The 18,221-nt window shown below is 38.4% G+C and overlaps 1 protein-coding gene across 1 annotated transcript in view; it reads right to left on the reverse strand.

The window, feature by feature from the left end:
- Positions 1 to 3,698: 3,698 nt before the first annotated feature.
- The window catches only part of LOC137610050 (protein shisa-8), a 74,153-nt gene continuing 59,630 nt past the window's right edge, over positions 3,699 to 18,221 (reverse strand). The window contains exons 3-4 of the mRNA XM_068337475.1: positions 12,287 to 12,403; positions 3,699 to 4,195 (exon numbers count right to left, since the gene is read on the reverse strand). Coding sequence (XP_068193576.1) covers positions 3,699 to 4,195; positions 12,287 to 12,403 — 614 coding nt within the window. The remainder of the gene's footprint in view (positions 4,196 to 12,286; positions 12,404 to 18,221) is intronic.

Here is an 18,221-nt window from a genome sequence, read left to right on the forward strand (position 1 = left end):
ATTGGTGGTGTTCATGACAAGACAAAGCCCCAGCAGCGATGAAATAATGTAGAAATTGTGTGATTCTGAGTAAAATATAGCTTCCCCTTTCAGCTTCAATGCTTTTAAAAGCTGTCCATTTGAATGTAGCCATCAGCTAAAACCTATAATTGATGTTTTTGACAAACACTGACAATGAAGACAACCAGAAACTTGTCAGTGCGGAAAGCGAGATCTTACTTCTCCTTTCCATTTCCTCTCATTACCTCCAAAGCCTTCTATGGAATCAATTCATGCACTCAGCGCTACCTTTGATTTTAACACCTTTGTTAGCATCAACCCTGAATTCTGAGGGCGATTCGAGATGGACAATCAGACAGAGATGAGGATAGCATGAGGACAGTTTGGTGCTTATTGCTTTACAGATGCTTATTGCTTGTTTACTTGCTGTCATTTCTTGTTTCTTCAATCTTTAATCCATTTTTTGAGATTAACAACAAACCCACAGAATACTTCGGTAGAGCTTTGAGAGGCTTGAAAACTTTTTGTACGAAGTGACCCACTTAAAGTATGGTACCTCAATGGAAAATAAGTCAGAGACAGAAAAGCTGCTAAAATGGCACACTACAAACATGCAGCGCTATGGAAAGTCTGTGGAGAATGTGTTTGATGTATTCTCATCTACACCATGCATTTCCTATTGATGCTTTTGTTTCATGATACCCTTTTTCTGCTGATCGCGTATTTCAAAAAACATGCTAGACAGCTCTGAATGCTTTCTCCAGCAGCATGCCTTGAATATTTGTTACATCTTGAAGAGGTAAAGTCAAGATGGAATTACAAACTAATTTCACCCCATTGCTGATTTTATTTTCCCGCAAGCACTACAGCTCCATAAACTTTATAAGCAGACATTTATGCTTTAAAGGAATCAAATGAGGTCAGACATTTTCACCAGCAAGCCAGCTGTTTCTGGGTGAGATTTCATTGACATCTGTTTGTTTGTTTGTTGGATCAAATCACACTTCTTGACATATTCAAATAAACTAAATTAAAACATATTCACCTGAAATTTTTGAGACAGATTGCCATGACCCTGGGTGGAAGGGTTTGGTATGTGTCACAAGGAAAAAAAGTGTTCCTTATCATTTATTCATGATGTTGCTTGGCTGGTATATGATCCTATAGAGACTCAATACAAATTGTGCTTGTGATATGGATAGCTCAAGGGGTTCAGTTAACAATTGGAATTTGTAGAATTTAAAAGGGAGCACCACAGAAGCACTCCTTACCAATCACTCAACCTTTCATAGAGATGCACTCAAAGAAGGTGTGGGTAGAGAAGCACAGCAGGAGGACAGATGGAAAGAGAGAGAGTGAGAGGACATAAAATATCATGTGACTGCTGTTTGATGAGATTCCACCACCTGTCTGATGAGCTTTAACATGTGCCAAGAATGTGTACCATGGCAAATAAAGGTTATTTCAGGAAGTCACTACAACTGTTGGATGGAGGCAGAGGAGGTGAGAATGTCCAGTGTGTTTCATAAGTTAATACCCAGCTCAGTAGCAGGTTTTCTTGAAAGAGAGAACTTTATATTTCAGTCTGGTGTATTTCCAACAGATGTCATGACTACAAAGATTGTACTGATGTTTATGTTTTCTACCAGTCACTTCTTTCACACAGAACTCATTCAGTGAAGTCGGTTCTCTACAACTCCTTCTCTTGGTCACACTGACAACATCACACTAGTGTGACTTTAAATAGCATATCTGGGTTCCATGAGCAAAGAATGACATTTGACACTGAAGTGTCGGTAACTAATATCCACAGGCAGTGGGCAGTGAATTTAAAGAACAGATGAACATGATGAAAAAAAAAAAGATCTTCCCACTTATATGACGGATTTATTGAGTTTTCTGTTAAGTGGTACTGGTTACTTCCTAAGTCTTCCGGTGCGAAGGGACCACACATTATATAACATCAAATCATTGCAGCCCCACACTGGCTGTCCATCTGGGGTTCAACCAGTTTGTTAACAGAGTGGGAACAAACCTCACCTAATTGTGCCTTCATGGTGGCACAATAAAGATTCATCTTGTGCATTGAAAATGCTGCGTTGATGGCATTCATTAGAACTCCGCCCTTTCAAAAAGCTAATCCCAATAAGTCTGTCCACCTAAATCAAAGACCACAATGGTATAGACTCCCATCTCCTCAACCCCTGTTGACAGCTTTTATGCAATGCATCTACTAAATTATTCTCATTTGCAAATGTACATTACTGAAAAAGTAATCACAAAATGCTGCAAAGTAATAAAATAGTCATATCAAAGAAAAAACCAAGAGGTTTCTCCTGACTTTGAATGATTACAAAATATGAATGACATTTTGTTCGTCAGGTAAAAACTGGATTCAGTCACTCAGAAGTTAAAGCTGCAGCAGTACACACATGCATAAAACAACTAGTACAAGGAGTAGCCATGCTGTGAGGAGGTGTTACTGTAATGCATCTTCCAACATCCAGAAACATTTCACCATGTTAATCATTCACATGTGATTATGAAGTCTATCATCTAAACACAGTCAAGTGGACTTTGGAGGATACACATGTATGCTCATGTATGGTTGTAACTTCCGAGTGCAACCAAGTGCAGCATTGGCTGACATTTCTCGGATCCAAACCCGGTCTCATTTGTTAAAGCCAATGTCTAGCAGAGAGGAAGAGAGGAGGCAATGACCTTATGATGGCCTTTCTGTACACATGGGCTCTTTCTTCCCTTTTCCAGGCATTGCGACACATTCTAGGTTTTCTTTAGAGGTAAACTTCCACACAAAAGATGATGACTGAAACGAGCAGCACAACAAACCGTTACAAATATGAACAAAAGAGCCTGCTCATTCACTTTCCCAGTTCGGGCTCATCAGTGTGTAGACAAGCAAGCGTGTCCATTTGTGTGTCATGGGGGTGTGCCTGTGGACTCTGGCACTGCTGGGAATCTTCTTTAGTTTTTGACAAGTGTGTAGTATGTGTGTCTGTACACAATTCAGATCCTTCTCATCTCATTTGACCCTGGAATGAGATGAATAACCAAAGCCTTCTCTCTCACCCCTGCCTTGCCCTTCTCCCTGCATGCATTGCCAGGGTGATATTGTTCTCTCCAAAAGGGCTGGAGAACAACTGGAGCTGACAAAACAATGTTATTGTCTCTTGTGATGGAGAGTCAAAGTCTTCAGGGAGACCAACCTCTCAAAAACAGTATCCAGAACAGTGAATAGAGTGCGTCTGTATCAGTGCTTGGAGTAAATGCTATCCGTGTGTGGTATTTGAACATTTGTGCATTATGAAGTGGTACTCCAGAGCAGTAAAGTGTCAGTGGGGTGTGAGTGGGATGAGAGGACAAGAAGGAAGAGCTGTACCAACACAGTGAGAAGCCACTCCATTATTTAAAAGAGCTGTCAGGTTCAAAGATTCACGGTCAACACCTGCCGGTCCACCACCTTCACAGTTTATATGCTGTCGCTGTTGGTTTTAAAGTACACAAAAATTACATATACGCTCCTGTTGATAATGATGAGGAATATGCAGATGTAAAAAAAAAAAAGATTATGCACAATATTCACTTGCTCACATCTTGCTCCAAGCTGTGGATATAAAAGATTTCTGAGCATTCCCTTTTGTCTCCTCTTCTGTTAAAACATCCATTCACCCGCATGTTCAGACAGTGACCTCTGTTTTACTGTTGGTGGGCAGTCCCTTGTGCTTGGGGTGCATGTGCGGTGAGTGGCCATAGCCAAGTGGTTGCGAAAAGAGCTCAGGCAGCGTCTCGATGCTGAATTGCCTCTTGTTGGAAAAGGCCTGGCGTCGGCTGTTCTGTTGGTGTAGCGTCTGGTGGTGCTGCTGCTGGATAAGGTGATGCTGCTGCCCCTGGAAGGCCATGTGTGACACCACCGGGTGCTGGATATGGCTCTTACTGGGGTCCCATGCTTTGAAAGCCGAGCTGGAGGTGAGTGGGTGGGTGTTAGTCTTGGATATCTTAGGCTTGGGGATTTGGGAGGCATTGATGGTGATGGCCAGAGGTGCATGGATGTCGGGTGGTGGGAGGAAAGGTTTGTCCTTGGGGTGGAAGTTAATTGGCTGGAAAGTGGGAGGGGACTGCCGGTGAGTGTAATCTATCATTGGGTAGCTCTTGTAGTAGTCTCTTGTGGATGTGTCTGGATGATGGGAGAGAGACAGGAGAAAAGGGAACAAAGGCAGAGGCATGGTTAGATTATGATGATGAAAAGTTAAGACATTTAGCGCTTAAAGCAATGATGTATGTGGGAATGAAGCTGACACAGCTGTAATTGTAGCATAATAATGATGAACATCAGTATTATTCTAACACAAACACACCCTAACTCTGCTCAGGCAAATCGTTCATATAAAAAAAGCCAAGGCAAAGATGGTGAATCCTCCAGGCCGTGTGACCATGAGGATGTGAGGTTTGTAACATGTTTATGTATGGACTTATTTATATATATACTGACATTAGAAGGAAGCAAAAACAAGTAGAAATGTGGAGGATCAAGGAAATTTGAAGGCTAAAAGTAATGAATAAGTTGGGAGAGTTGTAGGGGATAAAAATAGAACGCCTCATCATGTCGTTCCAGATTAGCTCAAGCTCCCTGACTGGAACTCAACTCTGCTGTTCAGTCATCACCACCACCCACCCACCCATCACACACACACACACACACACACACACACACACACACACACACACACACACACACACACACACACACACACACACACACACACACACACACACACACACACACACACACACACACACACACACACACACACACACACACACACTGGCCTAAAGACATAAACAACCTTGTTTGCTTATTACTGGTGTTTTTTTTCCTGGAGAGAAATAAGAGACTGAAATAAGACAATGTTTAGTTGTCTTTTTTGTCCCTCATAGATTTTCAATATCCTAACATCCGTCTTCCTGCTGATATAAACAGCTGTTATCAGCCTATTCTAAATGTTTAAGACAAAACACTTTTATCTGTGCTGTCTGGATATTTGTGGGTTTATAGGTCTGATCTTATCATTATTAGACTCCAAACATGAACAGTGTAATACTGTTATGTCACTAGTCTAGTCAGAAGATACATGACCAGTTGAATTTAATTTGCAGTGATGAATGCTGGTGTCTGGCAGTGGGTGTCAAACTAAACTCTCAGGAATTTCATTTTCTTCTCATGGTCCTTAATGTGACCCAAAATGAATTAATTGTAGAAATAAATAAGGGTTCATAATATTATGAGCACTTGAAATGATATGTAGGTAATGTTCACAGCCTGCAGTGTGCATCATGTTTGTGTGCATAAGGAAAAAACTGAGGGCATGAATCTACAAAATAATGTTTCATGTTTAATTTGGTATGAGAAAAAGTTTTGCAGGTATACAAATATTTTGTCCTTAATTACTGTATGTTATTAAAATATATCCACCAAAGTTTTCAACTGCGAGGCTTCACAAACAAGACAGTTTTCTATCTGTGTATGCAATACTGGAATTGCCAGCTATGGTACAAGCTCAAATTTTGGGACGATTTTTACAAATCAAATTATGAGAGACTGAACATGTTGCCATGGTACTCGTAAATCAATAAAAAAATGTCAACATATCCAATCAGGGGAAAATATAAATAAGACAGCTACAGTAATTTAATTTTGTGTTTATCAGACTTTTGAATAAAGGGTGTCCCCGCAATGTGCTGGGTATGTTTCTGGGGCATATTCCGCCTCTGTCTCCTGGCCACCCGGGAAAGGCCCCAGGAAACCTGTGACTGTCATGAATAAAGGGTAATGTTAATTAAGACAGACTTTGGTTTAATAGTTTGAGTCGTGTCCTGTCTTACTCTGTCTTGCATCTGTTTTTTCTTGTATTATTTGTGAAACAAACAAATGGCAGAGGTGCCGAGTGGGCGAATTCTGAGATGATAAATGTACCAGCCTGTCAGGCTATTGTGATTCCTCCTACGCCATATTGTGCTCCTCTGGGAGGGTCACAGACTCTGTGGAGCTGCCTTCAGATACCTGGGGGGGTCTTTGAATAAAGCAGAGTATATGCAGGGTGGGGACAGCAGACAAACTGCTGGGTTTCACCTCCACTCACAACATCGAAAAACTTGGTTGGAATGTCATTAGGACAAAGTTTGTTAATTTTTAATTTAATTTTAATTTTTTAATTTTATATACTGGTTTGATCCCCGAAGGGAAATTAAGAAAGCACACTCTAGCTACTGATTACAAACGCATGCATACATATTTGTGAGTACAGGCCCCTGTATCACACACACACACAAAGGGGCCTGTAGGCATGCAGGGGAGGTAGAGTGGCAGGCAGCTCCTTCTTGGTGCGCCTCAAATGAGCAATTTGTAAAGGGGACGACACCTTGCTCAAGGGTGCCTCGGCAGTGCTCCGGAGATGAGTTTGAGATCATCCACTGACCACTCATTGGTTAACTGCTTGGCTCTTATAGTCAACACTATTTTGGAAACATTAATATTGGTATATTAAATGTATATCACCTATAAAATAATAATTTTCTGTAGTATTGGTACAAATTGAGATTTTTGACAAATTAAGGTGAAATGCTATGGTCCCACTTTGTTTCCAAGTAATAAGTTATACATCATTTGCCATCTGTTTTTTTGCATTAAAAATGTGAGAATGTAACTCTTCCAACGGTGTGTGAAAACTTCTGTTTCATAATACCAGCTGTGTGTACTGTGTTTCAGAGTGGTGGGAAAAATCTTCAGAGGTTTAACTTTCAAAAGTGCTCCAAACTATACATGAACTTCAGAAAAGAGCAGCCCTAAAATTACCCTTTGCTACTTGAACAGACAGACAGACATCTTCTTACTGGAAAGTCATTGAGTAATATGCTGACTGACTTTTCAGTTCTGGGCTAAAAACATCTAAATTTGCACACACGTTCAGATAAACCTGTCTGTGGTCACACAAACATTATTTACAGCTGTTAAATTATTCGAGACCAACAAAGTGTTGATCAGATTTATTTGCTTCCTGTATAACTGCACCATTTAAATGCATTATAAATGGGTTTTGTGTCCTTTTTTGCAAAGAGTGTAAAGCCTTGCTTGTAAAGTTTAATTTGTATTCTTGCACAGTACGCATGGTTTATTTGTTTGTAAGCATAGACAAGCATGTTGTACACCATCTGAATGTATTTGAAATACATGTAAATCACTTGAGTGATTTTTCATTATTACTTTGCTGAAAAATGTAGTATGTTACAAAATTCACAATTGTCTGCATTAGGGTTTTTGTAAAACACTATGTAAAAGTACTCTTATTTTTACATATTTGTGCCCATTTGTGTCTGCAAAGAAAGAGATTAATTGGCTTATACTGAATCTATCTTAAATACAGATTTTATTAGAGGACCCTTATCTATCTTAAAACATTTCTGTTAGCAGAATTCTGATCTGTCATTCAGGCTAAGATGACTGACAACAGTTTTTCTTATACTTGTATTTTCAGAAAACACCCTGAGGGGTAGCCCGACACACACATGTCAAGAAGCTGCCCAGTGTCATCATAATCTGGTAATTGCTTCTGGAACACTTCAAATGTAGCTCTATATCTCCATGCCCCTAGAGCAGTAAGTGAAGAGGAAAGACAGTTAATCATTCACTGCCTCTGTGAAAAAATCAGAGCCAAACATTTACATCCTTAATCCTGTTTTTCTCTATCTAAGGTGCCACAGCAAATAACACAATTCTTGTTTACAATAAAGGCCAAGTATAAATATTCCAACTGTAGATATCAACATTGGATAAATCACAAGACATCTGGGAAATTTTAAAGCTAACTAGCAAGATTAGTGTTGACATCTTCAAAAAGTATTTTATGAAATCAAAGTGCGAATTATGTAAACATTTAAATTCTGCATTTCACATGTCCTGTCTAAGAAACAGATGTGATGGCGTAGATGTCAGACTCAAGTTGAGGCCAAAGAAAGGTGTAACAGAAAAGTGTAACTGTCTACAGAACTGGTGTACGGAAAGAGGTTGGATGGGAATAATAAGGAGATGAATGTTAATGACAGATAGGAGAGATGTGTGGAGGCAGATGAAGTGCTGTCCCACGACTGCCCCGCCGCGTCCAGCCTGCAACATAAAGCGAGAAAAACTCTCCACAGGAAAACAAAAACCAAGTCCTTTAAAAACAAGAGTTCACACAAAACACCACAACATGAAGACAAAATAACACGTTATTTCATTGAGCATGTATCTACATACATCTAGTATTGTTTGATACAGATTTAAATAAATTGTTCACACATCGATGAGAGATAAGATGACCGATTTGTATTCATCTCAATAGCACAGTACACATCACATGGCAGCCTTAATAACATGAAGACACAAGGTGCCAGCATACATGACTGAGGACCGGTTGTAAATTAGATTTTCACGATACAGGACAAAGTGTGAGGTTTTCAATATATGCCAGTTGTCTGAAAACCTCATGGACACAGCTACATTCTGTTCAGTTTATATGTTGGCTTTTGAATGAACTACGATTTATTGATTGGGTACACTGTCTCAGTTTGAGTTCTGTAACACTGGAGTTAAAGTTTTAGCAGCAAAATTTGAGAGAAAATTGGTTCAAATCTCTGGACAGAGTGGGAATATCTGGGACAGTGCAAAAATGATAAATTAATCACACCATTCCTTCCCTCAACAACTGCTGTTGCTGTCCATTTAAGTGTTTCCAGACATGCTGCCAGCAGGAGCACCTGACAGCAGGGTCCTCTGTGCCTGTATTATGTGCCCTACTCTCCATTTCACAGACTCTCCATCTGCTAATTCTCCCTTTCTCCTTCTCCCACTGTCTCTTTGTTCTATCCTTTCCATCTGTATTTCATATTCTTCAGCATCAGCTTCTCTCCATCAGCAGCCTCAAGCAAGGCCCGTGGGCCCAATCTGGTCCACTGCATTATAAGTGTATGAGTTGGGTTGTCCAAAGGGTAACCAAGTTTGGCAACATATTTCATTATTTTTTTTGTCTATTTGTGATGCTTTTTAATTACGTTGGAGAAATTATTCAGAGAATATCAGTGGATGTTAAAATCCACAACAATGACATAAGATCTGAGACATGATTATTTACAAGCTTTTGTTTCGAGGAACTTTAAGTTTCATTTCTAATCAAGTAAATTAGATTTATATGTATATACTGTATATTTCCATGTTTTCCACTTATTCATATTTTAATTGCAACTGTATGATGTGTTATGGTGAGTTAGATATATTATAATATCTAAACCCCAGATACCATCTTCTTCTTGCTGCTCCATTTCCTCAAATAGAAATAATTCAAAGCAATAACATAAAATATAAAGTATTTGGTGCTAAAGGTTTGGATCACCATTGGAATTTAAATGTGTTCTGTGGGTTCAGAGTAATACTTGGGTACTTTTAAAAATAGAACCACAAGGTTAAAATGAAATAAATTCAAGCGGACAAATTCTCTGCAGCAGAAGCTCTCATTTTGCAAGACGTTTGATTGTTTCTTCAAACCAGAAGGTTTCTTCTAATAAAAAATACATGTGAAGCAACAGTCATTGCGTAGGTATTCTGCTGATCTCTCCTTGAAAGGGAATCATATCCCAAAGAGCCAAATGCAAACATAAAGAAGTTACTTTGAATCTGAGTTACTTCATCGTTAACGCCATATGTGGGGACATTTAAAATCACTTAAAAAGAAACTTATTTTAGCCATTATATAACCTGGAGCACATACGGACTCCCACCCCCAGCAAACAAACAAACAAACAAACTTACACACAAACAGAAACTATACAGTGAAAAACAAAAGAGCAACGTTGAACAATTTGGTATTTATGTTGGGATATGGCTTCATTTGTACTGTAAATGGTGCCTGAGATGATTTCGTAGAACAAAGACATGGAACATGGACATGGAACATGGATCATCTTTAAATGAACAGTCTTTACTCTTTATTTAGTAGATTGTTAAACTTTGATGACATCCTGGCAAACAGTGTCACATCGTCTCTGAGAGCATTTCTGCTACTGCTTATGCTGCAGTTCCTCTTTACTGAAAGTCTGGTTCTTACCTGGATTGAGCTCCAATGATAAAGTATGAACTGCTCCATCAAGACCAAACCTGATCAAGATAGCTGCCATCTGTACGTTTATACCTTCCTCTTCTTGCTCTGGCATTCAGCTAGGCTATTCTGTCTCTGTCCTCTCTTTTTCTCACTGTCTACACTTTTACACCTTTATCCAACATTTTATCACTTCCAGTGTTGCTGTTAAATGTTGCACAGGACTAATATTAGTCCCTAATTCTTTAACCTTTGATGCTCCTTTCCCCTTGCACTTTGTGCTTATTGGGGCTATAGCAGCCCATTTCACTAAGGCTGGGGACCGGAGGGTTGCTGGGTGAAGACCTGTGTTTGACAAAAAAAAGTTCGGAGTGTGAACTGGTAGTGGAGAGGTGCCAGTTCACCGACTGAGCGGTCCCCTTTATAAGCCCCTCATTTGGGTCGCACCACGAAGGAGTTGCCCACTGTTCTATCTCCCCATCACTTGCATGTGTACATGTGTGTGCGTGTGTTACGGGCCTGTACCCACCATATAAGCATGTGTGACTAACCACCAGTGTGTGCTAAAGTGGACTGACAATTTCCCACAGGATTGATAAACTTGATTACATTTGCTTTACAAATCCATTCATAATAACAAATCGAAGACAGTGGAAGCTTTCAATTATCATTTTATTTCCATCAAACATTTTTCCACCTCTACCTTAAGGCCTGAATCTCTATCTGTGGGTAGATCTCCAGCAATTCTCCACTCTGGCAGTCAATTCTGTTCTGCATCTGAGTGTCGATGTGATCCGTGATCTTCCTGTTCTACTCACTGGGTAGAAAAGCACCTTTTAAATTAATCCATTAGTATCATTTAAATATATTAATAATTTCAATTTTGACCTGCCCTTTGTCAAAAATAAGTACACCTTAAAATGTGTTGTAATTCTCTCTCTCTTTCTCAGCATGTTTTAAAATGCTACAGACGGCGGAAGGAGCAGTGACCATACAAAAAGTGACCTTGATGGCAGTGGTGTATTGACTAAGAGGGTAAAGGGATATAGGGAGGAATTCTCACTCGTTCTTCTGTTCTGGTCAAATAGTTTGTGCATTCCTATTATTTTTACAAAAAACGCTGAAACAAAATTTCAAATTTTAATCCTGGAATTTATTTGACTTTTAGAGGAAGATAATCACTGATCACCACTGCATCCTCATAGCGACATCACCATTGTGTAGAGGATGCAATATGTGCAATGATAAAGCAATTGATGATCTCCTCATGATGATGAATAATGGAATGCATATATTACCTGTGTTCCTTTCTTCCTCCAGAAGACTGAATAGTGACTAAAATTGCCCTAGTGTCTCTTTTGCATTAGAGAACTGTTTTCTGATTGTTCAGGGATTAAGGACAGTGGCATTGGTGACGTGTGTTCTGAGTGCTTTCTAGTTTTATATAGTGAATCATTTCAGTTGTCAGTGCATGATGAGTTATGTCATCATCAGGAGTGAATTTATGCAATCATTATACCTTGTTTCAGCGGCTGATTTATACTTTTGACTGCCAGAAAAGCAAACTGTCATTAGCACTCATTTTCTTTTGGCGGCGCTTTAGACAAATGACTGATCCGTAACACAGACAGTAGTTCTTGCATTATTGTGAGGCAACAATTCAATTTCATGAAGCTCTTTTGAATGTGAATGTTTTTGTGATGCCAACCGATGTGTTAGTAATGTGTCAAGTCAGAACAGCTTCTGTGGACTTCTCTCATCTGGTGGGTGGTGTTCCCATGTACAAATCTAATATGTCATCCTGAAAAATTTATTTATTATTCAAAAATTAGTGAAGTCAGTGTCTTGCTGTTGATTAACTGCCATTACATGATATAATATGGAGAAAATTAACCGTCATAGTGATCAAATATGGCTCCTGATTGGATAAGACTCAGACTCTTAACAAATCTATGATCCAGTAGATGCTTTTTCTCTTTCCCACTCACATCACATCAGACTAATATAAGTGCAATTCTTTCTTTTTATAATACTGGGGTGGCTTTGTGTGTAATGTGAAATATTTATTTTTATTTTGCGTTATTTTATTGACTAATAATAATTCAGATATGTACACATTTATTTCTAATGTCAATACGTACCCATAGCCTTTAGCGAGGTGTACTTGTTGAAGCCAATCCCCAAATTGTTGTGTGGGTGAGACAAGGCCATGGCTGGACCCAGTGGAGGTAAGGCTGCATTGTTCAAATGGTTATGATCTGAGGAAGCAACAGACAGACAGACAAGGTTTGCATTTAAATATGGTGCAGAATTTCTGATCTATCCATCAGTGTTACCACAATGTTTTCAAACAGGAGTGACAATTAAAAGTTCTTTCTGAAACATTGATCATGCATGGCACCAAATTTCTGAATAAAATCTTGCTATGAATGTTGAGCTCTTTGACATAAACATTTCTGAGTGAACTTTGTTTAGGAGTGGAGGTTCAATCCTGCAGTTTTAATATCCTTTCAGTTGCTGTCCCAGTCGTCAATGACTGTGTATTATTGTCCGCTGTAGTTTTGCATTTCATAATCTGTCGATACCTTCGTAAATCTAGTTATTTCCCGGAAAATAAAGGTTTCTCCATCTGTTTCTTTACGATATCTGTAATGTTGTTGGTTTTTTTTTATAGTTTGTTGGAAAAAAATTCAGAACTGTCTAAAGACAGAGGGAGATATGTAAATGACAATGAAGGTAGAAAGAGACTTTGTTAATCCAACTAAAGATAAAACTGTATAGACTGTGTATCAATTCTATTCCTGAATGAAACTAAATATTTAGATTGCAGGGTCCTTCATTTATAAAGAGCTTTTTGGCTAATTTTAGCTCTTTTGTTTGTTTGTTTTTTGCTTTACTGTTATATTATATTTTTTGTTATATCATGAACCATTTTAATGGTTGAACAACACCTACTCAGTACAACATACAGACAAAGCTAGTGACTAGCTAGTGAACTGGTTGATGAGTTTAAGCAGAGGTTGCATAAAACTGAACACTAAACAGTTCCAAACACAAAGCAGTTGCAACAGTTTTTCATGAGGAATGTTACTTAGGATGTACTTTATTGATTAGTGTTTCTTCTAAAAATTCCACATTGTAATTTTTACCATAAGTCTAAAGAGAAAGGATTACCACAATCCTGAAGAATATTGTCATTAAAAAAGCCTCACCCCCCCCCCCCTCTCTCTCTCACACACACACACACACACACACACACACACACACACACACACACACACACACACACACACACACACACACACACACACACACACACACACACACACACACACACACCCCAGCAGCCCCATGAAGACAGACACTTCAGTGGGAGTGAAGTGAGGTGGAAAGAGGAGAACGAGGCGAGGAGAGCAGGAGGGATGGGGAGCAAACCAGAGAGCGAGAGACATGACACCAGCGCTGACTGATTGAATTAGTGATAGATCTTCACTTGCCCGTGTGATTGATACGCAATGATGACACGCTGTGTGTGGCATAGAGGCTCAACTGTGTCGGGTGTGTGTGTATGTGTGTGTGTGTGTGTGTGTGTGTGTGTGTGTGTGTGTGTGTGTGTGTGTGTGTGTGTGTGTGTGTGTGTGTGTGTGTAATAATGACTTCTTATTGTCTTATGCAAAGTTACTGACTCTTCTAACAGACTTCAAAAACAAAAGGTTGAAGGTGTGAGACCATTAAAAAACAAACAACAACAACTACAACAAAACAACATCTTGCAAATTGCTTCTAAGTTGTTTAATAGGTTTTAAGGAATGTTTTCCTGAAGGAAAAAAATCAACTTCAGCTATATTGATGGAAAGATATTTGGCGCTAGTCTCCAATTTGGCCACAGGGTTGTTCATGGCTACCCGAGGGATAGATAGATAGATAGATAGAGAGAGAGAGAGAGAGAGAGAGAGAGAGAGAGAGAGAGAGTGAAGAAAATAAAATTACAAAATAATCACGTCACAAAACCCAGAAGAGATTCATGTAAAGAGGATTTTCAATAGTACTGTGCGTTTCCTGAACAAAGACACATCTAACCTTTTAACATGTATCAAACTAGAAACAAGTTTTGTTTAAAAAAAAAAAAGCAGACAAAATTGAGAGAGAGAGAGAGAGAGAGAGACAGAGACAGAGAGAGAGAGAGAGAGAGAGAGAGAGAGAGAGAGAGAGAGAGAGAGAGAGAGAGAGAAAGAGAGAAAGAGAGAGAGACAGAGAGAGGATATGGAAGAAATGATTTGAGTCATTATTCTTGAAATGACTCTTACAAAAGTTCTTTGCACGTTCCTGAGGGTCGGGTTTTATTCAGCCAGTTTAAACCTTAGTTTTATTAATAACTCACCTTTTCCAGACCTTGTGACTGTCATCCCTGGATTTGACTACCTGCTTTGGATTATTTCCTTTGCCTGCTGATTTTTGGAAAATACAGTACTTTCTGTCTGTATTCTTGAATAAATTCTCTCTGGAAATCCTACATTTGTGTGTGTGTGTGTGTGTGTGTGTGTGTGTGTGTGTGTGTGTGTGTGTGTGTGTGTGTGTGTGTGTGTGTGTGTGTGTGTGTGTGTGTGTGTGTGTGTGTGTGTGTGTGTGTGTGTGTGTGTGTGTGTGTGAGAGACAGAGAGAGAGAGAGAGAGAGAGAGAGAGAGAGAGAGAGAGAGAGAGAGAGATGACATTGAAAAATGTATGGACATGCTTTAATGCCTATTATTATTATTATTATTATTATTATTATTATTATTATTATTATTATTATTATTATTATTATTATTATTATTATTATTATTATTATTATTATTAAAGGACTGTGAGAGTGGAATCTAGCTTGTGTGTTTACATTTGTTTTTGTCTATGCATGCTTAACAAACAGCATGCATTTGATTTTGTATACACTTGCTTGCAAGCATGCTGTGCGTGAGTTTGTTTAGTGTGTCTGTGCAGAACACCGCTGGGTGATGGCCTAATTCAGCAGGGCTCAACATCAAAGAGGCAGACCGCTGCAAGTGCTTCAGCCAGCCTTACTCTGACATGACTACTGTCTGACACACAGAAAGAAAGAGGGAGGGAGGGACAGTTGAAGAGAAGAGAATAGATGCAAGAAAGATGGAGTCAGGAAGGGGAAAGAGGGGAGAGTTCTTACTGGATCGTCAAGCTGACAGGGTTAAGAATTTGTGTTCTGCGGGCCATACGGGCTAAAACGGAACTGTAGTACAGTGGATAGAGTAGTGGATATGTCACATCGTTTCTTCTGAGTAAAAGCGAAGGAGAGGGAAAAAATAAAAGCTCAGAGGACAGGGAGGAGGAGGTTGAGGAGAAATTGAGAAGTTAAGAGGAGTTTACTCCATGATACACTGGGAGATTTGTCTTAGAGAAGTGGCAAAATTATTCCTTTTCTGTTCATGTAGCCAACGTCACCTCTAAACTTTAGAAAATGTCATTTGCAGCAAATATGAAAGTTTCAGATATTTTACTTCTAATGACTGCTTCCAGCATTTAGGCGAATGAAAAAAAGATCCATGCTAAATTTGTGTTTGTACAACAAGAACAGCAGCTGTTAAGTTTAGCATGATTTATACACAAGACGTAGGAAGAGAAAAGTGTCTGTTTATCAACCTAACTTATACATTTTATGAGCTGTTTGTATAAAAAATACAATTCACGATTTCATGGAGAATCATGAACTATTGGACTAATTATTGATCAAATGTTGAGACTTTTTAGAACCTTGATGTTTAAGCCATCTGGCTGTTAGCTTTAGGTTCATATTTAGCATCCGTACCAGTGATAGCTCTCAATTTTCTCAGGTAATATATGAATGACATATGATAATATATTATGTATTTATATCATATATATAATATACATAATATAAAAACATAATAGGGATATGATGTTATCCATAATATTTTCATTCACTGAAAATGCAAACTGTGATAATGTAATACCCTTTTTGTTCTCCTTAGGTGTTCAGTAGAACAAAACAAACCAAACCCTTGCTTTTAACTAATTTTTGGTGGGTGTGAGATGAGGTCAATAAATGTCACATGCCAGCCAGAGCAAATATAATATTTATGTAATGCAGTATTTTCTGGAAATACCCTGAAATGTATGTTGTTTTGAGCTATGAGCAGTATGAAAGTACATCTGATGTGTTTTCCTTTGCATCACTTACATTACTAGTGAAATGTGCATCTTTCACTTCTTTTCTCCACTCGTATAAGTCATCAAATGCGAAGCAGCTGACTACATCCTTGGAATTATGTCATATTTAATATTTTAATGTCACTGAACATATTTATTATGTTATTTGCAGCTCAAGGCAAACATAACCTGCAGAAAAAACCTTAACTGAGTGCACTTTGTATATGAGAGCTTTTAGTGGGTGGTATGTGTGTGACATATGGGCCTTCCTCATTACTATCTGTGCTGGGGGAAAAAAAAAACAAGCCAGCCTTTGTTTGTGGGTTTGTTGTGAGGTTTCGTGCTGTGCCATATCTAAATCATGCAAACACATCCATAGAGTATGAGCAGATGCTGCTTTGCTGTATTTTCATCCTGTCATGTCACTGCTCTCAATTCATGTGTCCTCTTATCTTGTCTTCTGTTTCACCTCATTTCTTTCTGACACATCTCCTGTTATACATGTCCTCCTGATCATACGACTGCCTGACCTCCCTGTCTCTGACTTTGTTCCTGTCTGAGTCACACGTTTCTTCTTGCTACTCATTATTTTAATCATTTGTTCTGTCTAATAAGTGACATTCAGGACACCTCACTGAAAGAAAGAAACACTTCACTCATCGTAATTTTTGTCTTTGTTTTTAACTTAAATTTTATTATAGAGGATAAAAATGTAGATGAGCATGAACATTCGCAAAAGGTGCAAATTTCAGATCCAATCAGTTTCAAAATGCTCAGTTTTCTTTTGCAAATAAATACTGTTCTGTCAGCATGCCTTGTCTTCCCATTTAGGTTGAAAACATTCTTGATGTTGGAGAAGCACACAATGATACAAAATAAAACAACACTATAATGAAAAAGTAAGAAGACTATTTTGAAAATGGAAGCAGAATTTCTTTCAGTGTAAAAGTTGGGAACGAAAATAAAAAGATGACAGCAAACATACTAAACACAAATAACTCAATACTTGGGAAAGTTTTTCTCCATAGCAAAATGTAGAAATATGTAATTTTGATGAGCAGAGATTAATCTTTCAGTACTAAATGCCAGAAGATCTGTAGCGTGAGGTGATGCAATGCATTTTGCCACTCTTGATGGTAGAACTGTTGGAATTTTTACTTTGACATCCAAGCAGATGCATGAAGTGTGATGAAATGTCTAGAAAGCGTAGCTTTGTCCTGTCCATTTGGTACTTCTCGGTTGTAGTGTCACCCTTGTTTGTGTGTCTTAAGGAGGAGATGGAATCATGGTAGTACATTCATTTCAGTGGAGAAATCTCTGTCCATTATTGTTTTCTCTCCTACACGCGTACCCCAGAATAACACCATTATTTTATAGTCTACATGCTGGATGCATAGAATTTTGGTTGCTTTTCTGCTCAGCATTGTATAAAACAAAGTGACAAACTACACATCTGCAGCCACACATAGATGCACACAAATCAATACCCTTATTATCACCCATATCGCAAGTTTTGGGCTGTGGGAAGAAGCTGGAGATGAGACAGACTCTTGAAATTAATAATTGAACATTTTTTTCTTCTTTACGTAAGTGAAATTGCTTTGTTTTAATCAAGTGTGATGCATTAATTAGTAATTAATTTAGTTGAGCACATTCAACTAAAACATAAATAAATAAAATTTTAAGAGTGAATCTGGAGCTAATTAACATTATATTCTGCCAGCACTTGATATGATGAAATTATGTTACTTAAACAATCTTTTTTCATTGTAAGTTAGATAATAAGTAAACTAAACTAAATTTAAAATAGAGGCTTGATAGAAAGCATTACTACATTATGTAAGGCCTCACATGAAACCAGAAAACAGCTAAACTGATGAGAGTATGTTGGACCACTGC

This window comes from Antennarius striatus, chromosome 16, assembly GCF_040054535.1.
Source record: "Antennarius striatus isolate MH-2024 chromosome 16, ASM4005453v1, whole genome shotgun sequence".
Taxonomy (NCBI): Eukaryota; Metazoa; Chordata; class Actinopteri; order Lophiiformes; family Antennariidae; genus Antennarius; species Antennarius striatus.